Source organism: Diabrotica virgifera, chromosome 7 (genome assembly GCF_917563875.1).
Source record: "Diabrotica virgifera virgifera chromosome 7, PGI_DIABVI_V3a".
Classification (NCBI taxonomy): domain Eukaryota; kingdom Metazoa; phylum Arthropoda; class Insecta; order Coleoptera; family Chrysomelidae; genus Diabrotica; species Diabrotica virgifera.
In genome coordinates this window covers 98,975,160-99,002,014 of record NC_065449.1, presented here as the reverse complement: position 1 = coordinate 99,002,014, position 26,855 = coordinate 98,975,160, and the positions used below count along the sequence as shown (strand labels likewise).

General features: G+C 32.6%; 1 protein-coding gene across 2 annotated transcripts in view; it reads right to left on the bottom strand.

Annotated features, from left to right (window-relative positions):
- Positions 1-806: 806 nt before the first annotated feature.
- LOC114332079 (LIM and SH3 domain protein F42H10.3) overlaps positions 807-26,855 on the bottom strand; it is a 44,961-nt gene continuing 18,912 nt past the window's right edge. Inside the window, exons 4-5 of one of the 2 annotated variants that reach the window (XM_028281790.2) lie at positions 16,973-17,215; positions 807-8,956 (exon numbers count right to left, since the gene is read on the bottom strand). In XM_028281790.2, the coding sequence (XP_028137591.1) occupies positions 8,727-8,956; positions 16,973-17,215 (473 nt within the window). In that variant the 3' untranslated portion in view covers positions 807-8,726. Of the gene's footprint in view, positions 8,957-16,972; positions 17,225-26,855 lie in introns of both variants that reach the window. The other variant, XM_028281789.2, reaches the window with a different exon arrangement.

The window sequence follows — 26,855 nt, the reverse complement described above, 5'->3', positions numbered from 1 at the left end:
TTTGAAATTAAAAAGAAATTATAGGAAAGAATATTAGTTGGCCAAAGCTGTGGCATACATTTTTATCTTAAATATACTTACGTTTCAAATAGCAAAATTGTTTTTTAACACCTTATAATAAAATTATTAATTTATTAATCTAGCGCCATCTACACGATAATTGTGAAACTATCGGAAACAGGAAAGAAGTGGGTCGCCCCCAAAATTGCTACTGTCATTAACACGCCTAAGTTTAATACGAGAATTATAAATAAATATGCATTGAAATCCAGATCCTGTAATTTTTTGAGCATTATAAAGTGGGTACAAAGACATACATATTTTTTTTGTAATGCCATAAGGTAGAGTTGTTACTATTTTGCGTCGCGCCCGAAAGAAGTAAACTAATATTCCAGCATTATTTTAATTACATAAAATACAAATAAACTGCTTAAAATATATAATATCGTTGAAATCATAATATACTTACTTACTTACTTAAGCCGTCCTCTTGTACCTTACGGTGTCGAGGATAAAATCATAATATAATAGACAATAATTATCCGCAATACTTTTCTCATTAAATTTCCAACCGAAGTGGCACTAGTAATCCGCTAGTTGGCGATACCAGCGAAGCTCACAGTGAATAGATATGTAATAGGTAAATCATTTTTTTCCGATTATAGCGCCATCTATCAACAACTAGAGTAACTGTTATAAATGAGTATAATCACGGACATATTTTTTTTGTCACTTGTGACGCACTGAAAAAAGCACGTATATAGATACATGTGTAATGTAGCTACTTTTTTAAATTAAAATTTAAGCAATTTATAAAATTAATATATTTATATATCTACGTTTTAACAAAGATATTAACATCGGTATATTTAATTCATTAGAGATTCTAAATGTAGATATTACGTATGATACGTATGACAGTACGATAATTAATTGTGAATACATAAGTAGTACATTAAATTATTTTAGTTAATTTTTTCTTATATAAAAGTGTATGATTTATATAAAATTGTCCTAAATATATAAAAGGCCGATATTAGAGCTAAATAATATAGGTATATGACCAAAACTATTCAAAAATACTAATTTCCAATCTCAAATTGTATAAAAAATCACATCGAAAAACTTGTAACTCATTGTAAGATATTTAACAGTTATAAATACATATACAAACATCGTAAAGTCTATCAAAAACCAATATACAGAATGTTCCAGATTATACAGAACTGAGCCTAATGTAAGAAAATTACAAGAAACATTTATTTGGCAGGAAAACGTAATATGTACAGCAAACGTCGTTTATGGTGGATGTGCAAACGGATATTTTTCAACTTGCATTTCCAGACAATCAACCCTATTCTGTAACTTATAAAAAATCGAATAGAAATGACCAAGTCGAATCGTAATTACCTGAAATCGGAATGTTTGATATCTATCGCGTCATTTTCGTGTTTGGATTGGTATTCTGTAACTCACATCGTAAGCAAGTTAAATCGAAATCAGCGATTTCTATTTCACGCGGTCAAGCGGAGGTGGCAACCCCGCATTGTCAAGCGAAATTGTGTTCTGTGATCCGTTTGTTACTAGTTCTTTCTAAATTTGAAATACGACACCGTTGCCATATCTTCAATTTTTCATATTATCACATTACATACAGTTGCTTTTTTATAAATAGTTTTGAAATAAGGAAAAGTTTTGAAAAGTAAACAATAAAATGTTAGCGTAAATATTGGACACAAAAACCTCAAAAGATGATAAATGGTTTTAAATCAAAGTTAATTAAAATTGTTCTAAAAAAGAAGATAAACTGATAAATAAAAGAGATAAATGAAGCTAAGATGTATAATGTAAGATATTACTAATATATACAATCTTAAGATTTGATTCCAGCTAAAATAACTGATAAACAACTTTTCCCAAAAACGGCGTCTTTTCTATAATTATTTTCTTTTCTATAAGCGGTATAAATACAAGTAAACTGGTATAATATATTTATCAATCAACGCTATAAGTCTATCTTTATATTTTAAACGTTCTTGTACAATATATTATTGTACATTATGCAATTGATTGAAATTGTACAAGAAATTAACAAAAAAATACTTGGCAACACTGTGACTGGCAAATATTCAGCATTCAGAATCTGAATTTCGGATAACAAATCAATTTTAAGGTTAGGTTTGATGCATACTCGTACATGTCTAAATTAAATATGCAATTCCCTAAGTAAATACCACCACACACTAAAAATTGAGCAGATACAAAAGGTAAAAATACTATAAATAATGATAAATAAGTAGTAATTAATTATTTTTAGTAGATATAAAATATAAACGTCAAAACAAAATACAATGCGCTTGCGTCAAACACAATTCAGATTATCGAAATCTAATTTCGACAGGGTAAATGGTGTCGAAGTAATTTCTATTCAATATTCCGATTGTAGAGATTCCGAGGGAGTTATGAAATGCCGATTTTGACTATTTCTATTCGACTTAGCCACTTCTATTCGATTTTCCTGACTTCTATAATCGAAATGAGTTACAGAATAGGCATGAAGAGTGCGGATTATGACTACAAGCGTGTATAGCCGACGCCAGCTAAATTTCTGAATATTTGTTAGTTTTCGTCCAAGACGTCGAAATATTGAAAACCTCAAACGCGTATATATAGGTATATCCATATAAGCACGATAGCGCTCTTCACTTCGGTTGGCATCGGCTATACACGCTTGCAGTCATAATCCGCTGTCCCAATCATTCAATGGCGTATCTGCAAAATGCTTGTTGAAACTTCATCATAAATAACTTTGCTGTAGCGGTAATGATTTAAATTCGATATAGGTTGCAGTAGGCTCGTTGAGCAAGGCGCATCCTGTATAGAGTGAGCCACATTTAGCGCACCACTATTGTCATTTTTAAAAACATTGATATGGATAATTAAAGTAGTAAATGTGACTTACCCTGTAATACTAATTATTAACAATGTAAAAAGATTATTTGGATATAAAGGCACACACCATTGCTTTATAACATCGATGATAAACTAAACAAGATAAATGCAAATTGGAATGAAGTTTACATAAATACACAAGGGTTATTATTTATACTGAGTGATGCAGGAGTGAGAGTAAAGGTTTTTATCATCAAGATAATAAAATATTTTGATCTTAATTCTAAAAATTTCAATTCTAATATGTAGTACTATTATGTTGGTTTGCGGTATCTTTGCATTTTTAAATCGACTATTGGTACTAACATTCTGGTTATCTCACCTTATCTCCACTTAAACTTCGAAGCTATATTACCACATTCTGATTTTCGATAATGTTTCTTAAGATTACATCTAACATTGATGTTGTATCTTTCAACATCTTCGTAAGTTTACCACTCTCAACTATATTAAAAAAATGGATCTGTGTTTTACTTTAAAACTGTAGCTTTCAACTGTATTGCCGTCGCGTCTGATTCTTTTGGTAGAATATAAACCAATTTTAAATAATTCTTATCAATTGCATCTCTTATTCCTTTTAACCAGGTTAAGAATATTTCTATAAACGAGTTTTCAATGTTACTACGTTTTTTCAAACCTTTAAGTTTAAACAAGTGTGTTCTATTATAGTTCCTGTGATCAAATTACTTCGTTACTTCGTACCAATCGTATCAGAGCGAGTACCTATTTTGATTTCGAGTATTGTATCTACTCGGTTGATTTCGGAGTCGGATCGGTATTCCACGAGTGTTCGGTATCAAGTACAGTTAACTAAAATTTTATCTATGTAGGGCGAAGGCTATGAAGAGTTTTACAGGATTACAGGGCGCTGAGAAGTAGCTGAAATAGAGGGAGGTATTTCATTTAACAAAGCATGCACCCAGAAACAGATGTCTATACGATTTGTCGAGGTAGATAATTCACAGAATTTCACAGATGTTAGTTCTTTTGAAAATAGAAATGCAACACATTAGATTTTAATAATAAATACACACTATTCTTATCAGGCCTAGAAAAAAATAGCTTAGGTTGACCGGAAAATATGTAGAAATGATAATATTTCTAGACTATGATCATCAACTTTAATTTTACATGTAGGTATGGCATTTTTTTTGTTAGACCAGGGCATTTAACACTAAAAACACAGGAATAAATCTATTTTAAATATAGTAGGTACATAGAGACTTGCAACTTTTTGCATTGTATTTAGGATTAGGATGACGTCTGGAAAAAAGTACAATAAAAAAATAGGTGGAAATGCATTATTACATTTTAAAGTGTATAAAACGCCTCGAAAAATGCATAAACATGTTAAAATGAGTATATTAAGGGCCAGATTTTCTTATTTCGGGGTATTTGGGGTCACTGAACACGAATTTGCAATCAGAACCGACCTCCGAAGCACCTGGTGCCCAGGGTTACTGCTAAGGTACGTCATGTAGAGCTTCGAGGGTTTGTTTTTGTACTTCGAGTGTACTTCCTTGATAAAACAATCAACTATAAAGGAGGGTGCAGTGTTACGACACTTCAGCGAGATTTATTCCATATAGAAAAAGTTCCTTGAAAAAAACGAAGTAGTAAAAAAATGTTCTGAGATGTCATCGAAAAATCCCGAAATGTCTAGAACGTCAGAAAATGTATATAAACACAGGAAGGTGACATTTTAAGAACAGTAATAATTGAGCTTTTAAACTTGATAGTTGTCATTGAGTCAAAAGTATTGTAATATTGTTGGTGTTTCAATAAAAGTAATTTAAAAAGGTGTAACAATATTTATATCGTGCTTGGGGTAAATAAGTCCCAATAAACTGAAAGTAGTTGGTTCAGCATTAAAGCAAGTACTGAAACTATACATTGCTCAAATATTCTTTCTCCCTTTTCAAAATATCTTAATTATTCTTTTACATCATACCATTCTGGGGTTATTATTCGTTATACTTACTTTGTTAGGTTGTCCAGCTATATTCTCATAATGTGTCTCATAACGAATTACATGACAAAAAAATATATTATGGAGAAAAACAGATTATAAGAGCCAATGTACAAGATTTTAAACATTATTCTCACTCCTAGATCATTATATACAATGTATTGTTATGGTTTTTTTAATTTAATATAATTTTCGTGTAATTTAATTAAGAGATTATAAAAAACGTGGTATTTTTTTTATTTGAACCCTTCGGTATTCGCCCCTCTTGGTGGAACATGACTTGTTGCGTTAAGTCGATGAGGCTCAAACTGTGATATGTCAATTCCATATTTTCACAAATTTTTTTATATGTACATACTTCAATTAATTATTTATATAACTAACCGGTACAATCTATTGAGGAAAACAAAAACAAGTTAGGGTAAGAAGCTATTGAGATATCCAGCTCACTAGCACTTCCTGATAATAATAAATCCAGCAATAAAGTTTCATTGAGTCTGTCATACTCAGAGCGATGATTGGAGGGTTAAGGAAATAAAAATGTAGCACTTGGCGCACTGTTAAAAGGTGGTTAAAAAATGATATGAAGAGTAGTCAAGAAATTCGAGAATTTAGTAAAGGAAGAGACTATTTGATTTCAGAGACAAAGTGCAATAAAAGCCACACAAAATAACTTTCTTAAAGGAATTCAAGAATATTTAGAAAAAAGAGTACCACTTCTCCAGTTCCCCTCGAGCATCAGGACAACAGAACTAATCTGGCGACTTGACAATGGCAAGTTTGACCTTGTCGAAACGTCGTCAAAATAATGGTTTTTCCAAAAACCAAAATTATTCAACGTTGATTCGCGCGTTGTCCTTTGTTACTCATGTCGTCTGATATTATGTATGTGATTAATTTAGGTTTGGTAATATTCAGCTACTTTTTTTTTTGTACTTTTTGTCAGAGCTGGGTAGTATCCGGATACTTCTGTATCCGGATACTTTTTATGTATCCGAAAACTTTTTAAATTTTGTATCCGGTATCCGTATCCGTGATCAAATTTTAAAGTATCCGGCATCCGGATACTTTTTTTGATATTCGGATACTTTTAAATATTTATCGCCCGCCGATAATGCACCTAACGTAGGCACAACACTGCCATTCCTTCAATTCAGATGTGTCTAATATGTTAAATCCCATTTTTCGTACTCGTCACCGTTATAATATATTATTATATAGCTAATGGAGCTTTGTTTTTACCTAATCAGTTATAAATATTCATAAGTACGTTGTTTAATTAATTACTTACATTTATTTTTTATATTTTCTATATCTTTCTTTTCAAGAACCCCTTTTTGTACCATGTATAATTAGGCACTTCACTTCTGACTTCGTCAGCAATTGGAATACTTTCTGTATTAGTACGTTTTTATTTTAATTTAATGTTTCCTTATAAGTTTATGTTCTAGTTTTATTATTCATAAGCAATAAACAATTTTTTGAGTACTTTCTGATTTCTTTCTCCATCATTTAATGTATTTTTATTATTATATATTACATTAAAAATACATGCACATCACATAGTTCTAATACTAATAATTTATGTCCTTCTTAAAAAAAGTATCCTTCAAAGTATCCTATGAATTTACGATGTTGGAACGTGCAAGGTATCAGTACCAAACATCAGTTATTTGAGACTTCCGATGACTATGCGTTAGATATTTTAGTTTTAAGTGATAAAAAAAGAAGGGGAATAGAAATGAGAGAAAAGGTAGTTATTTACCCTTTGATAGTGTTGATAGCAAGGACAAACTTACCATAGCAGGAGTATGAGCCCTAACCGATTAATGAACGAATTATTAGCATTCTAATATAATTCAAACAAGATTACTATATTAGACATATATTCAATAATGGACGATGCAAGTGATACTGAAAAGGAAGAATTATACGAAAATTTGACACTCCTATTAAATAAAACGGGAAATATAAGAGAAGTAGTAATAATGGGCGACTTTACATACGTTCCTCTGTAAAAAATACGGTCCACAAAAAATGTTCGTATACTCCATATTATGATACGTTAAGGATATAAATAAAGGTGGATGTTTAGAATCAATAAATTATATATATACTCTTAATTGAATCACTAAATAAATAATAAATAATGTTTATATAAAGATACAGCTTAATAAGTAAAAACCATAACAATATATATGTTAAAATATTCTAAAAATATTATATTTGATCTAAAGATTTCAGTTGCAATGATAAGGGTCTCTTATTTGTAACAAACTTTTGATAGCTTTCTAAATCAAAATGACCCACGGATAATTTTGTTTTTCACATAACCAACAAAATGGCAAGTACAATGGCTAATTATGGAATGACATTTACGTTTTATTTAATCCCGTAACGTTGATTTTATAAGTTACTCAAATATATTTATTGCTATTTTACACAACTAATTTATACAGTGTTTTGATAAAATATATAAATGATTTCAAAAATCCAACATCAACACACAAAAGTATCTGTATATGTAAAAATTTGCCGATGTAAATGTTCAGTTCTTCGAATTCTGACAGTGTACATAGCACATAGTAAACAGCAAGTACAAGAGTTACGTCAAGACAGTATACGGTAAAATATATTATATGTTGTATTTAAAAATAAATAAACATAAAAATAAATATATCTTCTTTGATCGACTGCGCCAATTCACCCTGATGACTGGGACAATGTTGCTTAATAAACATTTACTTTGCAATTTGAATCTGAAGTATCTCAAGCTAGCAAATGTTTTATTTGTGAGTTACCAATGTGAGGTAACTGGAGAAGTCTTATTGACAGATAAATTACTTATTAACAATAGCAAACGATTGTAAGTTGATAGTGGACTTTTAAACTTAAAAATGTTTAGTAGTAAACGAGGCAGTCTCTAAAATGCTATGCGAGTTAGATGGTACATCGTGAATATAATATACTAAAACAAGTTTGGTAATTGCAAAAAATATAATAGCACATACATACAAAAACTTACTCAACGTTAGCTGACTAAGTTTTGTCAAAGTTGAAAAATCACTACCAAGAAACATAGCGATATGTTAGGCAGACGTTTCAGTGAGTTTTGCCTCTTCCTATTTTATGCATCAAATAGTCTCAAATATACAAATTGTGTATATTTTGTGTATACAGCCTTGTAAAATCTAACGTATTTTATATGGAAGCCCAATTTAAAAATTAATATAATCATAGATACGTATTACCGTGATATGAAGACATCTGATAACAATCAGTATTAATATAATAACAAGAACGATCATTTCAATATTATAACAAGAACGATCAATAATTGTTTAGTGTTGTTGTTTAGTGTAAGTTTAGTAAATATAGAATACAATATTTTAACAAATGAATGAAGTAGTTTAAGAGATTACAATTTTAGATCTTCTTGAAATTGGGAAGAACAAATCATTTATTTGGTAATCATTGATAATCTGTGCTATTATAAATTAATCTACATTGTTATTTTGGCACATTTTCTTTTAATAGCCCAGCTATTAACTATTGTCATTGTGGCGAAAAGCACAACATGCATCTTGTTAGTATTTAATTTGATATCAATTACAAGTAGTACTTCTTATGTGGATACTGCAACTGTCGAAAAATCGCACTAGACCTTAACAACTTTTTTTATGATAAATATATCATACATTTTTTTTCTATAGTTGCAGTACGAAACCAACGCCTATTTGATGCATAAATAAGGACTGGTTATTGTAAAAGGGTCAAAAAGTTAAAAAATATCTAAAAATTCACTTCAAATGTTTACCATTTGTACATAATTAGCGGGCAACATCCCTACTTGCCCTGTACGTTGCACCTCGCCTGTCATCCAACCACCGTCTATACTCTGCACGTTTACTATAAGATCCCCATCTTGGAAACTCACTTCGTCTATATCCTGTGCTTCGTAGTCGTACATGGCTCGATAAACTCGACCCAAAGAGCCATAGTTATGATTTACGGGATCCATATCATGTACAGAACCTTAACAAATTATATTATTATTGTTAGTAATTTATCGTTAGATTTTGCAAAAAAAAAAATAAACAATATAAATAAAAATCATTTCTTTGTAAAATGAAACAAGAGCCGTCTTATATTTCAGTTTGTTCAGAGAGCATCCAAAGCACCCTAACCTGTTTCAAACCTTATTAGGTTATCATCTGAGAGTGCATATTTGATTATCTCTGAACACACTAAAATTCGAGCTGCCAGTATCGATTCACAACGAAATAACATGATGGTTAGAATGTATTTAGTTGTAAATCGATACTGGCAGCTCGAATTTTAGTGTTTTCTTCTTCTTTACGTGCCATCTCCGCGACGAAGGTTGGCAATCATCATTGCTATTCTCACTTTTGACACTACAGCCCGAAAGAGTTCAGTTGAGCTGCATCCAAACCATTCTCTGAGATTTCTCAGCCAGGACATTTTTCTCCTACCTATGCTGCGCCTTCCTTGAATCCTTCCCTGCATAATTAATTTTAGGAGTTCATATCTGTCACCACGTGTTATATGACCCAAGTATTGAAGTTTTCTTATTTTGATGGAATCCAGTATCTCCCTGCTGTTCTGTATTCTCCTTAGTACTTCCTCATTGGTTATTCTGTCTGTCCAGGGGATTCTCAGCATTCTTCGATGCGTCCACATCGCAAGTGCTTCCAATCTGTTGAGGCATTGTTTATTGAGAGTCCCTGTCTCCCCACCATACAAAAGAACAGAAAATACATAACATTTCAGTACTCGCTTTCTAAGATTTAGGCTGAGGTCTCTACTACATAATATTTGTTTCATATTAGTGAATGCACTTCTAGCCTTTTCTATTATAATTCGGATTTCTTTGGTATAATCGTTTGTTTCACTAATGTCTGTCCCTAAATAGTTATAATTCTGAACTCGTTCTATCTTCTTATTATTTACGTGCAGATTGATGTTTCTAATATGTTTCTTTGATATAACCATGAATTTCGTTTTCTTTATGTTTAGTGACAGACCAAATTCTTCACTCGTTGCAACAACCTTATCTAAAATTCTTTGTAGATCTGTAATAGTTTCTGCTATTAGTATTGTGTCATCGGCGTATCTAATTTCACATATGGGTAGGCCATTTATTTTTATGCCTGCTACTTCATCTTCTAATGCTTTTTTGAATATATCTTCTGAGTATGCATTAAACAGTGATGGCGACAAGACACAACCCTGTCTAACGCCTCTTTTGATTTTTATTTTATTGGGGTTTAAATTATTTATTCTTATGACAGCTTCTTGTTCATAATACAGATTATTTATTATTCTTATATCCCGTGTGTCGATGTTCTTTGTTCTTAGTAGTTTTATTAACGGATTATGTTTCACTGTATCGAATGCCTTGTTATAATCTAGGAAGCAGACATAGATGTCCTGGTTTACATCTAAACATCTCTGTATTAGCACATTTACTGCAAATAATGCTTCTCTGGTTCCTTGAGCATTTCTAAATCCGAACTGAGTTTGTCCAATGTCTTGTTCTAACTTTTTGTATATTCTACGATGAATAATCTTTAGAAATACTTTGAGTATGTGGCACATTAGACTGATGGTAAGGTGCTCGCAACATTGTCTGGCGTTTCTCCCTTTCGGTATAGTCACGAATGTTGATAGAAGCCATTCTTTAGGTAATATAACTGTTCTGTATATGATATTAAATATAATATTTTTACTACAAAAGCAAGATTACGTAGGTCAAAATTTGTGACGTAAAAGCACTGTCAAAACATTAGAATGTGACTTTTCATCATGGCCACGTTAATGTCATTACTTGTCAGATATTTTTCTTTGTTTTTGTTTACTATAAAAATAATATCTATAATTCTTTATTCTAATTAATGATGTCAATCGGATTTCATCAATTGCCGAAATATATTATTCATATGGCAATTTGAATTCATATGTTATTTGTTAATGTTAACGAAAATAATGATATTTCATAACATCAATTCTAGAAATGAAATTTGTGTAGCACAGCTAAAATACGACACCAACACAGAACTGCCCAATCTTGTATAAGCGTCCACATGGTATTTTAATAAAAAAAAAAACGTAATCGCGATTACATTGAGAATTTTAGAATTATATTAATTAAATAACCAAAAACATTTACTATTATCAATAATATAAATTTTCTAAAACAATTATTTAAGTTCAATATTCCAAAAAATAATAATTTTAGTTAAATATTTTAGACATTCGTACACTACTCATACATTCAAACGCAAATGACAGTTCAGTGTTGCTGGTTGCGGTCAATTATGCTGTGAGCTGTGAAATAATCTATTTTAATGATTATACCTACACTATGATAATATTGTTGCTAATTAATATATTTCGGCAAGTAATGAAAAACAATTGACATCATTAATTAGAATAAATAATTATAGATATTATTTTTCTAGTAAACAAAAACAAAGAAAAATATCTCTGACAAGTAATGACATAAACGTGGCCATGATGAAAAGTCACATTCTAATGTTTTGACAGTGCTCATACGTAGTGTGACCAACTAGCCCGAAAAATCCGAGACATGGCCCGAATTACGAAGTCGTGTAACGGCGTCCCGGACCAGGCTTCCGGGCCATCCGAATTTTCAATGTTTTGGTAAAATTCCATTTTGAAATTTTGAATATTCTAAGAATTCATATCAAACTGAATTGGTAGGACGAAAAAAAGTCGATTTCGAGAGTGTAATATTAAGATCAATGCTCGGGGTGAGGCTTAAGATAAAAACAAATAAATGGATTAGAATCAAAACCAAAATAAAAGACGCAGGAGAACATGCTGCCAAATTAAAATAGAGCTTCGCAGGACACAATGCCCAACTGAAGGATAAAAGATGAAATCACGAAATACAACAATGGAGACCGTGGTTAGGAAGAAGCAGAGGAAGGCCACAAATGAGATGGGCTGATGACATTAAGAAGATTTGAGGACACAACTGGAAACACGTGGCGCAAAATAGACAACACTGGATTGAATTGGGGGAGGCCTATGTCCAAAGTTGGATTTCTGAAGGCTGAAGAAGAAGAAGAAGAATATTAATACTACATCTAAAACGCTGCAAATCGTGGTACATATTTGGTATTATAGTTCTACAAAAATTCAAACTGTGAACTTTTTTTTCGTTTCTGTATTTTAATTATCGTCATTATCATTACAACCAATTATTGTGGCTTAACTCCATTAAAAATATAATTTTGTCAACATAAAAATGTTTAATAAATAAAATGATGATATTATGAAAGTTCTATATTAAAAAAATGGCCCGATTTTCATTGAAAAGTCCCGGATTTCAGGTATTTTTTTCAGCCGTGTCCCGAATTTGACTAAATAGGAGTTGGTCACACTATACGTCAAAAATTTTGACCTACGTAATCTTGCTTTTGTAGTAAAAACACTATAATTCGACGATTACATGTATATTGCATTCGACAATTACATATATAAGTTGCAATATTTCTGTCGGTATTTCGTCCGGTCCTACAGCTTTCCCAGTTTTCAGTTCTTTAATGGTCCAGTCTCTTCAACGAAATATTCGTTATCTATTGTGTCTCGGTTGTCGTTAAACAGCTGTTCTATATAGTTTGTCAAGTTTTGTTAGTATAGTGTTTTCAGAGATTATCAAATATGCACTTTCTGATGATAACCATTTTTTTGGATTGAGGTGGAACGCTCTTAGCAGACTAGGGAAGGTCTCTCTAGTACTGTTGGACTCGGACAGGAGAGGAGAACACGCTAGGGCCCACAGACCAAGAGTATGGCCCAAGCGTCCCGCGTGCCCTCCATAACCAGCCGCCTACCAACTAAAACCACCCCCTCTTACGCCCCAAAATATCCCTAGACGTGTTCATTAGTGAACGATACATGGGGATATTTCGCGCAGTCTATGTAAGTAGGGCTAAAGGAGGAGATTGGCATAGGTCCTCCTATACTATTCTCGCTTTTCTTAAAAACGGACATTAGGATAGGAGGGGAGGACTTTGAGGATAAACTCCTAAATGAAAAGGCGTGTTTCCCATCTATACTGTACTCGCCTACATAAGATCAGCATACGGACAGGGGGGTCTGACAGTGAGCTGCATAGACATATAGTATTAGCTTGGTCCCCCCTATGCTATTCTCGACTGTCTGAAAACGACAGACGGATAGGGGAGAGTTTGCTCCTGAAGGTGGGCATTATTTAATTGATAATCGGCCCAGTGGAGCCTGCCTTCAAATGGTAGAAAAAACCCACTTGATTAGGGAGAGAGACTTAAGGATGATTAATGTTTATTCCTGTTGAGGAAGTTTTTTTTTGTCAATTACGTGTAGCCCATCTCACCCGTCTTGTTCCGCTGAGTCGGCATATCGCCGAATCTCTTCCTGAGTCTGGCCTGCTCGCAAGCGAAGACGCTACACCGGAAAACGCAGTGTTCTGCGTCTTTCCTCACGTGACAGGTCCGTCACAGGTCGTCGTTAGCCTTACCGATTCTGAAAGTGAACTCCAGGAAGGACCCGTGTCCGGTTAAAAATTGGGTGAAATAAAAATTAACCCGCTTAAACTTGCAAGCGTACCACGTCCCCACATTCGCGATTTAGTTTCTTGGCCCCACATTAGGCTTTACTTATTTCCGCCTCCCATTCTGCCTGCCAGTCCGTGAGTAGCCGCTCTTACTTCCGGAAGGTGGCCATTTTGTTGCTCATATAGAGATTTTCTTTCCCTGGCTAGCAGGTAGATAGGAGGGGCGCCCGCTATCACTTGTAGGGCCGTGGTAGACGTAGTCTTGTAGACACTGACTACGTTCAACAGAAGTTTCCTCTGCGCCTTATTTAACAAATCTCTGTACTTCTTGTGGCGTAGAGCCTCCATCCAGAAGTACGTTTTTTTTATTCATCCAACTATCGGACATGACAGCCTACATGTAGAGTGTTGATAATGAGTTGAGACTAATACACTGCAAGGACCAAAAACATTATAGTAGGAGTAATACGATTTCGCTATAAAATGATAGATACACAAAAGAACATGGGAATACCCTTACAACGAAACCATTAACCAGATAGATCACATCCTGATAGATGGGTGGCAAGTCCTGGGTACTAAGGAAGCAACAGAAACGTAAGACAAAGACGGCAGAGATAAAATATTTATGAAGGGTACATGTAGTGACTAGAAGAGATCAGTTAAGAAACAATGTTATAAGAGATGAATTAAAAATGACTGAGTATTTTGAAAAAAAGCAGTTAAGTTGGTAGGGTCATCTACAGTGACTAAAAAGTGAAATACCTGTCAAAAGATATGGGAAATTAAGCACGAGGGAAAAAGAACAGAGAAAGACCTAGGGAGACTTGGAACGATGCAATAGCAAAACAACTTGACAAAAAAGGAGTTACACAGAAGAAAGCAAAGGTTATGGCAGAAGATAGGATCTGAAAGTTATTTGTGCGCAGTTGAAATGACAGTGCATTTCATCCCGGCACCATATGGATTCAAGGGAATTAGATTATACATAAATAGATAATTACTCCAGTCAATGGGAGCAAGAATAGGATATTACCTCCGAATTCTATCCTACTGCATGGATTTTAATGAAATTTTGGGCCTAGCCTCTACATATCTCCTAATTCAAAGTCTACCCTATGCCGATGTGTGCTTTTATCTTGGGGGTGGTTGCCACCCCTTCTTAGGGGTGGAAAATTTTCTAGTTAAAATTACCACGGAATTCGCTAGAGAACCTTTTTTTTGAAAACTCAATACTTTTTGAGTTATTCGTGGTTGAAAATTGGCCATTTTCATTGAAACATAATACCTTTTTGAACGGTTTTTTGCGAATACCTTAAAAACTATGCATCCAACTAAAAAAACTACATTAAACATTTTTGTAGGGTATAAAAAAAACAAAGAGACACTTGCCTTCATAAATCTTCTAGTTATAATACAAAAAGAGATACATTCCCAAATTGGTGTATTTAACTTGAAATAACAGAGAAACGGTCGATTTTAGGTGTATAATGCTACCAATTCCTTTTGTAGTGCTTGAATAGACCTTTAAAATGAGCTATATTAAAGGTCCATTACATTAAAACTAAGCGAGATATGCTACAAACAAAACTGATAACTAATGTGTTTTAAGAAAAATGAGAAGTACAGTAATACCTCGACTTACGCGAACCCAGAGTTACGCGATTTTCAAATCTTGTCGATTTGTTATTTGATATGCGATTTTAAAATATTGTCGATTCATTATATTTGAACGCCACACGATCATTTAGTTATCGACGAGATAGAATTACCACCCACACACTATTGCTCATCCAATGTATTATACATGTTTCGACTTTTCACACGGAATCGGCGATTTTATTTTGTATTAGGTATTTCTTATCTGCAGTTTTGTCTAATGGAGTGGGTGTTTGTTACTTTTATAAAGGGATTTTTTGTTTAAGAAGACTTGAAAGAGTGCATTTTTTTTAACTTCCGGTCCAAATTAAAATAATTTATATACATAGATACATATACGAAATTATACCCCGACTTGCGCGAATTCGACTTACGCGATTATTGCTCGGTCCCACCTATCGCGTAAGTTCGGGGTATTACTGTAACTTTAAACCCCATCCACCAAAATGTAAATGCATCGTTTTCCTTCTACAATACCTTTTATTATAGTGTTATTTCTATGTTGGACGTGTTTAAACTGAATGGTTTTTTGCAAAAAAGAAGATCAAATTATAGATCGCATTTTTAAATTTTCTTAAAAATCTTCCTTTTCCTCCATGTAACTTGAAAATGATAAGAGATACAGCAATGAAAAATAAAAAGAAAATTTTTATCTGAAAAAGCCCTACATTAATGTGTGGTATTTTTTTTCGTATCTGTTATCATTTTCGAGTTACATGGAGAAAAAGGAAGATTTGTAAGAACATTTTAAAATGCGCTCTATAATTTGATCTTATTTTTTTCAAAAACCATTCATTTCAAACCAGTCTCAACTTTTTGAACATAGAAATAACACTATAATAAAAAGTATTGTAGAAGGAAAACGATGTATTTAAATTCTGATGGATGAGGGGATAAATATATTTCTCATTTTTTCTTAAAATACATTAATCATCAACTTTTTTGCAGAATATCTCGCTTAGTTTGAATGTAATCGACATTTAGTATTGCTCATTTTAAAGGTCTTTTCAAGCACTACAAAAGTTATTTGTATCGTTATACACCTAAAATCGACCGTTTCTCTGTTATTTCAAGTTGAATACACCGATTTGAGCATGCAGCAAAAAAAAACAAACTCTTCTTACCTACCATATCCCTCTTTGTATTTTAACTTGAAGATTTATGAAGGCACGAATCTCTTAGTTTTTTTTATAACCTACAGAAATATTTTATTTAATTTTTTTGTTAGATGCATAGTTTTTAAGGTATTCGCAAAAATCCGTCCGAAAAGGTGTCTTTTTCAATGAAAATGGCCAATTTTCAACCACGAATAACTCAAAAAGTATTGAGTTTTCAAAAAATAGTTATAGAACAGTTTTTGCTTAAAATTAGGTTCTCTAGCCTCTTCCGTGGCTATTTTAACCAAAACATTTTTCACCCCCGAGAAGGGGTGGGAACCACCCCCAAGATAAAAGCGCACATCGGCTAGGGTAGACTTTGTTTCTTGAGCTATTCCTTACTTAGTGTGAAAATATCAAGTAAACCGATGTAGTAGGATGGAATTCGGAGCCATATACCCTCATTGACTGCCCTAAATTGAATAACCTTTCAAATGAGCTAGCACACAATCCCTATTTTCATTAAAAAATCATCAATTGCATCATTACGCACAGATAGATAGCGTCACTACTATGATATGCATGCCAAAAAATCATAATTTAAAAACAGAAATAGACTTGTTTCGGGATTTGTATCCAAAGTCGCCTATTGCCGAAAAAAAAAATGTTCCATAATTTGTGATTCTCACTGTATACAGTTAATAAACTTACCTATATGACGCTGAGGCGGATTATTGACGCTTCCAACATCTGATGAGTAAATAAGAGTTTGGGAATTTCTAGACGAATATGGGCTTTGATACTGTCCTGCTGTTGCCTGTGGGTCATAATCGTCTATTTTTCCCATACTTTTAGTAACTGGAGTCTGCATAGGAGCTGGTGGTTGGGAATGAGAAGATGAGGCATTATACGTTGGTTGCGGTTGAGGCTGATTAGCATTTTTGAGATCTGGATCTTTAAACCCTAAAAAAGGGATAGATGTTAAAAAATGGATTTTGTGAGCTTTTTTAATAATCTGTGTAGTTATTTCTTTTTAAGAGCCAACAGTAGCGCGTCGTCAATATAACTTCGGGAGAGAGTATCATCCTTTTTCGCAAGTTCTTTGAAACTTTGGCAACAGTGGCAATATTTGACATTATGTAAGATCAATATTTTGACAATTACTCATAGGCTCGCTAAATGGAAGTATATAATAGAAAACAATTTTATTATTAGTAAATAAATATTTATAAAAATAAACCAAAATGGGTGAAAATTTTGTTAACGTAGGTATTTGCACGAAATAATAATAAACAATAAAAAATGGTCATTTCGTTGTGAAGCGAAACAAGAGCCGTCTTATTTTATTTAGTTCAGAGAGCACCTAACTAACAGTTTCAACCATTTTTTTTAATATAACTTTAAATGAACTTTTCCCATTTTTTAAACTTTTGATGATATTTTTAGAATAAAAAATCCTCCTAAAACTTTATATACTCGCATTGGAATTCAAAATATTTTTACGGAAATATACTTACCTATAAGTAAAACTCACAATTAACAATAATCTATTTTTTAAAATAGTCCAACAACCTAGTTCTATTACATAAAAATATAATAAAATAATTATAAAATAAACACTATTTCCCTATGGATCAACACTAACGAATTCTTAAAATAATACACTACTGCACTGAACAGATATCGATACAGATAACAGAGCAAATAAGAGAATCGTGCTATGCTCCTTCTCAGAGGCATCTTTCAGTGCGTCCCAGTTTTTCGATTTCTTTCTAACGCATTAAGTTGGAAGTGACAGAAAAAATGGTACGTCCATTATTAAAGTCATTTATTCTAGTTGTTGATAAATGGCGCTATAATCGAACAAAAAACGATTTATGTATTATCTAAACGACTATAATCTGTACACTTTATAAGACTATACAAATCAAACAACGTTCCTTTTTATAAATGAAAGAAACACAATTGATTTGTTTTTATACCAAATTCCGATTACGATTCTGACAACTGTCAGATTTAACTAAAATGTCATGCTGATTCTCTAAAATCTTAAAATCATATATTACATCATTAATGACACACTGAAAGACTGAGAAGAACTTTAAATTATAATCGTATAGATTAATATGTAATAGGTAAATAATGGGTAAATACCTAAATCTTTTTTCCGATTATAGCGCCATCTATCAACAACTGGAATAAATATTATAAATATGTATGTATGACGGACCTACCGTTTTTTGTCACTTGTGACGTACTGAAAGATGCCTCTGAGAAGGAGTATATTACACTTAGAAATCTGACGCAGGTTTGTCAAAATGACAGTGACTATTTCTCTATGTTGCCTAATCAGTTATTTTGTTATAATAAGTTCGATTTCTTCTTAGATATAAAAAGTTAGTAGTTCCAATATGACACAAAATCTAGGTAGGCATGGGATAAAAAAGTTTATTTGAAAAAAGTGTATTTTTTGTTCCTCTTAATGGCGGTACAGGCTCGTTTTTTTAATATTGTATTTAGTTACAGGGTCATTTCCACATACTAGCACGTTTCTCGTGTCTCACATTGGGCTCTGTACCGCCATTCTTTACTATATTACTAATATGTGTGCCAAAATATTCAAAATTAAAGCCTCAATCTTGGAACGTGTTTTCCACTTTGATGACGCATACTGTAGCCTCTTAAGTTTTACCTAAGTAAACGTTTACATCTTTAGTCATCATACTACACCGTTAAAAAAAGGGGTCACCCAAAAAATTTTAGAATTTTTTTTATTTAGTTCTTGTTTATATCAAATTTAATAATATTGTGTATTGATTCCGTTATAGACCAGGGCGCATCTGTAAAAATATTAGTACATTTTGACGTTGAGAGGTGACTCAAATTTTTTTGCAGAAATTGCTTGAAAATAAATCAAATAATAATATTTGAGTTAATATTTGAGTTATCCTCCCTCTCAAAAAGGTCCGGAACATTGTTTAAATATTCAAAATGTCAAGAAATTAAGGAAAAATTCGAATTTTTTCTTGGTTTTTTGATTTTAACTTTAAAAGTATTCATTTCCGAGAAAAGTTGTACTGACATAAAAGTTGCATAATTAAATTTACTACAATGTAGAATTGACTAAAAATTTAAAAAATAGTCACCCTTGTTGCAAAATAGCAATAATTGTGAAAAAAACATACAAAAACAAGTATTCGCATTTTACGTTTTTCAACCATTTATGCTACACTTAGGACCTTTATATTTCACCCTAAAAAACGTTATGCAGTAAAACAATACTGTAAATTTCATTAAGATCGGTTCAATACATTTTGCAATCCAGCTTTCGTAAAAAAATGCATTTTTTCAAAATGTTACAGGACTGAAAATAAAGCAGATAAGATAGCAAGTTGAAAATTTTTTTTGCGTATAGAAGTGTACTGTACCTTTCATTTGCAATTTTGCAAAATTAAAATCGATTAACACCACGGCGTCAGGAATTTTTTTAAATAAACATTAATTATTAGTGCTACGCGCAGGACAGCGGATAGTTTGCTCTGATTGGACATTCCAATGACCTTTGATAATGATTGATACATTTTAATTTTTATTACATTTCGATATATATAAATAACTTTGTTTATTGCAAAATAAAAACACATACTCTATCCTTTAAAATAACACTTTTATTATCAAAAACTTTCATTTCTTCATATATTTTAACTTAAATAATAAAAGTTTATTATTTTTAAACATATGCAATTGTTTAAACAATATTTCACAAACAATTATAAAATTAGTTTGATTTTTGTTTAATTACAAAAATTATTGTTTATTTCAAAAATTTTCTGGCGCCGTCGTAATTAATCGATTTTAATTTTGAAAATTGCAAATGAAAGGTACAGTACACTAAGCAAAAAAAATTTCAACTTGCTATCTGCTTTATTTTCAGTCCTGTAACATTTTAAAAAAATGAATTTTTTTTGCGAAAGCTGGATTACAAAATTTATTTTGCAAAATCTATTGAACCGATCTTAATGAAATATACAGTATTGTTTAACTGTGTCATAAAGTTTTTCTGAATGAAATATGAAGGTCCTAAGTGTAGCATAAATGGTTGAAAAACGTAAAATGCGAATACTTGTTTTGTATGTTTTTTCGCAATTATTGCTATTTTGCAACTAGGGTAACTATTTTTTTAATTTTTAACCAATTCTATATTGTAGGAAATAGAATTACGCAACTTTTATGTCAGTACAACTTTTCTCGGAAATAAATACTTTTAAAGTTATAATCAAAAAACGAAGAAAAAAGTCGAATTTTTCCTTCAATGTTTGACATTTTGATTATTTAAACAATGTTCCGGACCTTTTTGAGAGGGAGGATAACTCAAATATTATTATTTGATTTATTTTCAAGCAATTTCTGCAAAAAAATTTGAGTCACCTCTCAACGTCCATCTCAAAACAGATGCGCCCTAGACTATTACCCTTTTAGAACGTAACCCCACATTATCGTTAGTAAAAAATGGAAAATAAGGAAAATTTTGAGAAAATAATAAAAATGTATTGAAAATTTCGATGTACAGTTGTGGCCATTGAATAGTTTACACCCTTTGATATCCAGTGGCCATGGTAAAATTCTTGAATTGTCACCTCGTTCAAACGCACCTTTTACGTCAAACTGACTTTACCAGTGGCGGACCCAGGCCAGGTTGCTTGAAATTAAAACATCTAAATAAAATTGAGTTTTTTGAATAAAATTGAGCTAAAATTATTGAGTTCGGCAATTCCTGGTCTTGTGCGTCATTCAAATGCCTATAGGCGCATTCAAATGCCTATATTTTGAGCGCGTTTATTTTATTTTAAATACGCACGAAATTTTTGACAATCAATTTGACATTTAGTAAATCCGTATGACACTGCATTTTTACAGTATTACAATATAAAAATGAAGGTGTGAACTATTCAGTGACCGTGACTGTACCATTAGAGTTACACTTACAACAGTAACTGAATTATAGAGTGAATATCACTAGTTTCAATAATGTGCGTTACCATCATGGTAACATCATTCATCAATGACACTCATCACTCCATTTGGCATAGGACTGATCACGTTTTGGGTATCCCTTTGGGGAAAAGCAGTCCATTCCTCAATGAGAACCATTAGAAGCTCTTCACATGTTATTGGAGCAGGTATATGACATCTTATATGCCTTTTGAAAAGGCTCCATATAATATGCTCAATAGGAATAGGGTCTGGAGTTTGAGCAGGCCAGTCCATTTTTGGAATACCAGCATCATCAAGATACTGTGTTACCATCCTTGATGTGTTACTACTATCTTGCTTGCATTAGCAGAATACCATTACCAAAAAACCAGCATATAGCATCCCATGATGTTGTAGAATCTCCGTTATTTATCTGTGTTGTTAATGCGCCCCTCTCAATCAAAACGAGATCAGTGTGTGCCTCAAAAATCCTTGCTTAAAACATTACTAAGCCACCACTAAAAGCAACCTGGTATGACCGAGTGCAGGCATCATAACATTTCCTGACCCTTCTGTAGAGCTTATTTCGACTATCTTTACCATAAATTGATATTGTACACCCATCTGTAAACAATACTTTTCTACAATCGTCTATCCTCCAATTGACGTGTTCACAGGCAGTCTTCGTTTTATGTGAGCAGCAGTAAATAATGGCCCCGTTACTGGATTGCAAGCTGTCAAACCCTGTTCTCTTAGGCAGGCCGCACATCAAAGAAACATGAAACGTAAATTACGTTTCATGGAAATAAACCACCACTAAACAAATATACGTCCGGCCATTTATGAAAGTCTCCGAAAATAAAAATGTGTCATGAGCATGAATCACACTCGTTTCATTGGTAGGCGGACTTTGAGATTTTTTTAGCAGTGTTTTCTTTTCATGAAACATGTTTTACGTTTCATGTTTTTCGTTTCATGTTTCTTTGGTGTGCGGCTTGCCTTAACCTTCGTCGAATAGTAGAAACGCAGATAACTAGTCCTTAGGCTTGCTGAATTTGCCTTTGGAGTATTCTAGCAGTTTGCATCCGGTTTCGCAATGCAGAGATAGTGAGAATGCTATCTTTTGTGGCTGTTGTCCTCCTTTTGGCACCCACACCGGGTCTCAACAAATCGTTGTTAAGTTTTTTAAACAGTTGTCAACATCGCCAGTCCGACCAGTTTTCTCCCACTCGATCTCTCACTCGGACCCAAACACTCGGTTCTTGTTCTCAGTACCACTAAATACATCTCAGATCTCAGTCTGGCTCTGGAATTTGCCTGCGTAATAACATACGACGGTAGCTAGATACTCTTTCTAGCGATATTTTCGTTTAAAAGTAGTGAAGCAGCGAACTATTTATGATGTAGAATTGGCTGAAAAGTAGGTCTTATGTTTAGCGAAAACTGCAATCTACTGGCGAACGTGAGCTTAATCGTCCATCTACTACCAATGACGCTAAAGTGCCTCCAGTATATTCAAATGTTAAGACAGGAAAGAAAATGTTTCGAAAATATTGTCCTGAATACCTTTAATTAATACGGATTCACGTTCGTAAGTACGGAAGTAGAACCTTCAGAGTAAAACTTCAGAGGCGCATTTCAACTAAACATCCAGAAACCTTGAATAAAGCTTTGATGTCTTTTCAGAGTAACAAAAAAGAACTGATTTCCACTTGGTCGAATATGGAGAATCTGGCGTCGGAAGAAGGTACCTAATAAAAAAAACCATGGCCTCTTACTAGCTGTCTGTGCTAATTGCAAAAAATAGCGTTCCGCACACAGCAGGCGAGAACCTTATTTTGCCCGGGACAGAAATAATTTCGTCACTTCTGCTTGACGAAAAAGCAGGTCAACAGATTATGGAAAATACCAAGGTCCAGGCAAATATATAATGGGTGAGGGATGGGTCGCGAATATGAAAAAACATCAGAAGGTGGGGTCGCCAGACATAAAAGGTTGGGAACCACTGGTCTAGATTCTCAGTACACGTGATAATTCATATAGTTTAACTAACATAAAACAAGTTAAAAAAACTCAGAAATAGGTACAAAAAATATAAAATCTACGAAATTTAGTGGGTTGCAATATAATATAATTTTTGGAATATTTGACATTCTAGGATTTTATATTTGTTTTTTTATATAAATAAACAAATATTTGTTTTCTCTGAGGCGCAGTGTATAAGGAGAATTGAGAAAATAAAAGTTATTAAAATTTTGTTTAACATTTTTAAAAGGCCGTTTTTTTTATCCATATCTCTAGGCCATCTACAATTTGATAAAAACATAAGTATTTAACATTGCCTATGCCGCTACCTTTATATTTGAAAGTCAAACAATTAGGAATGCATGTCATATATTTAATGACATCATGCACCGGTACAAACTTAACGGCAAACAAATTTTAGAAATTTTTCCTCATACAATTTGTGTATTTGTTTTTTACTGATAGACAGCGCTGTTACCAAATAAAAAACACATATTTAGGTATTTACCAAAGCTGTTACAGCCTTACACTGTTTCTCTTTGTCTTTCAGAGTGTGAAATCTTTACTACAGTTGAGTCCGCGAGTCTTTACCCGTGCGTCATTAATACCTGGCGAGATAAAACACATACTTTTTATCTAGCATCATTCTCTTCCACGCATGAAACTAATGACAAACCAGCTGCCGCCCGTTATTAAGTAAAAACACATGTTATTTTTATGAACGATCTAGACTCAGTGCATTGAAAAGAGATAGGTACAAAGAAAGACGATTGGAGATGTTTTCACATATTTTAAGTACAATTTCTAACGTTTTGGTTTGTTTACTTTTGTGGCTGTCAGTTTGTTGAATTTATTGCTGTTATTTTGTCGAATTTTTGCATTTTGAAGTTTTTTATACACTGGGGTGCAAAATTAACCAGACACCTTAAAAATGGGTATTTTTGATGTCTCGAACTTCCTAAACCTGTTGTCCGATTTAAGTGATTTTTTTAATATATTAAAGCCTTATTCTTTAACAATATCTCTGTAATAGTATTGTTGCTAAACAGTTAAATTTTCATTGTATACCGGGTGTACCAATCAAACTGTGTTTTTTTCTCAAAGTTCGCATCACCCTGTGGAATATTCTAGTAGTTATAAAATACTGAAATTGAAATCCAACTATAGCCTCATGTAATAGACCTCATAGACCATAAAAAAGTTAGGTACTTTAACAACTAGCCATGTTTTTCATCAATACAGGGTGTTTTTAAATAAGTATGGCAAACTTTAAGGGGTAATTCTGCATAAAACAATAATAACAGTTTATTTTATAAACGGTATGTCCGCAAATGCTTCGTTTCCGAGATAGGGGTGTTGAAATTTTTCTTACAAACTGGCGATTTATTTATTGTTTTAGAACCGGTTGAGATACGCAAATGAAATTTGGTGGGTTTTAAGACGTAGTTATTGCACATCTTTTGACATAAGATTAAGAATTTAATATTCACCATTGGCGCGCATACGAGTAATATGACGGCTCATATTACCCGTATGCGCACCAATGGTGAATATTAAATTCTTACTTGTATGCCAAAAAATGTATAATAACTACGTCTTAAAACCCACCAAATTTCATTTGCATATCTCAACCGGTTTTAAAGCAATAAATAAATCTTGAGTTTGTAAGAAAAACTTCAACACCCTCTATCTCAGAAACGAAGCATTTGCGGACATAGCTTTATAAAGCAAACTGTCATTATTTTTTCATGTAGAAGTTTGCACCCCTTGAAGTTTGCCATACTTATTATTTAAAAACACCCTGTATTGATGAAAAACATAGCTAATTATTGTTAAAGTACCTAACTTTTTTATGGTCCAACATAAGCCAATGAAGCAAAAAGCAGAATGTTGAGAAAACATGAGGCTATAGTTGAGTTTTAATTTGAGTATTTTAGAAATGCTAGAATATTCTACAGGGTGATGCGAAGTTTGAGAGAAAAAAACACAGTTTCATTGGTACACCCGGTATACAATGAAAATTTACATATTTCGCAACAATATTATTACAGTGATATTGTTAAAGAATAAGGCTATAACATATTAAAAATTACTTAAATCTGACAACAGGTTCAGGAAATTCGAGACATCAAAAATGACCCATTTTTAAGGCGTCCGGTTAATTTTGCACCCCAGTGTAGTATACAAACAGTTGTTTTCACAACTAATTTTATATTGGAGTTAGAAATTTTATGATAAGTTTATGTTATTTTACGATAAATTTTGACAACGTACAAATAACCTCATTCTTGACACAGTTAAGAAATGCTTGTGTTTAATGTTCCGCCAAAGTGAATAAAATAACAAAAAGAAAATATGTTTTCGATTTTTTTTTATAAATTGTTTATTTATTTATTAATCAATGATAATAAAAGAATTTATTAAGCTACTTCAAATGTAGCTGTAATTATGCACCAACATTTTAAAGCAAAACTTAAATTTGACATTCTATTTATTTGATAAAGTCAAATTTTATACTATAACCCGTGATCGGAATAAGACCCAGTTTCTGTCACGTACTGTTGCGTTTAGTAAATTTCCAACTTATTTCGTATGCTTTAAATGATGACGCACGGGTAAAGACTCGGGGACTCAACTGTATAAGTGTCAAAACTGACATTGTCCGATATAAGGTTATGTAAGATGTTTGTTTGTTTATTTTTTTCTTCTTTTATGGCCTTTGTGAGCTGTGCATATTTAGTCAGCAACATTTTTTAAGCTTAACGCCTAATTAAACCTACTATACAACAAACCAATCAAGAATAGGGCAGGGAAAGTGAAGTTGGTGAAAAAATACACTGTTATTAAAATATAAACTAAATAAATAAAATATAATTTGAAAACAATAATTTGACATTCTATTTAATCTACAATATTATGACAGGCGTCAGTTACCATTTACCATCTGACCAAATAATATAATACTGATGTCATATTATATAATCGTCACTACTCCTAGTCAATAAAATGCTCGCTGTAATAGGGCTTTTCATTCACAGTCATTTGTTTCGAGCTTCTGTCATATGTCGTATAATCCGTGTATATTAATATTATATACAGATTATACAACATACGACAGAGGCTCGAAACAAATGACAATCGATGAAAAGCCCTATAGAAATGGCATGTCAAAAAATCTGATTATTCCCTATACAGGGTGTTTCATTAATAATTGTCCATATAGTAACTGGACAAACCTTAGCACAAAATATGAAGATTTACCCTAAAACACTTAAACAAAATGTGGTTTCTTACTGAGTTATAGGGTGTTTTAACTAAAAATTTAAAAACTATTTTTGCTCAGAATTTTAAAACTATTCGACGTATCCTTTTCATACTTGGCAGAAAGTGCGACTACTATACACTCTACTAAATTATGATAAACAAACGTTTCTAGCTACAACCAGAGGCGTACGACAGGGGATAGTGAATGGTTGACCCTTTTCACATTCTACGCCACTGGAGGTATTACTATTTTAGTGCCATGTTTAGATTCTCCAATACTTTCTACGTAAACAATATACTCCTCATTGGTAACGATAAAGTCATTAGTTTT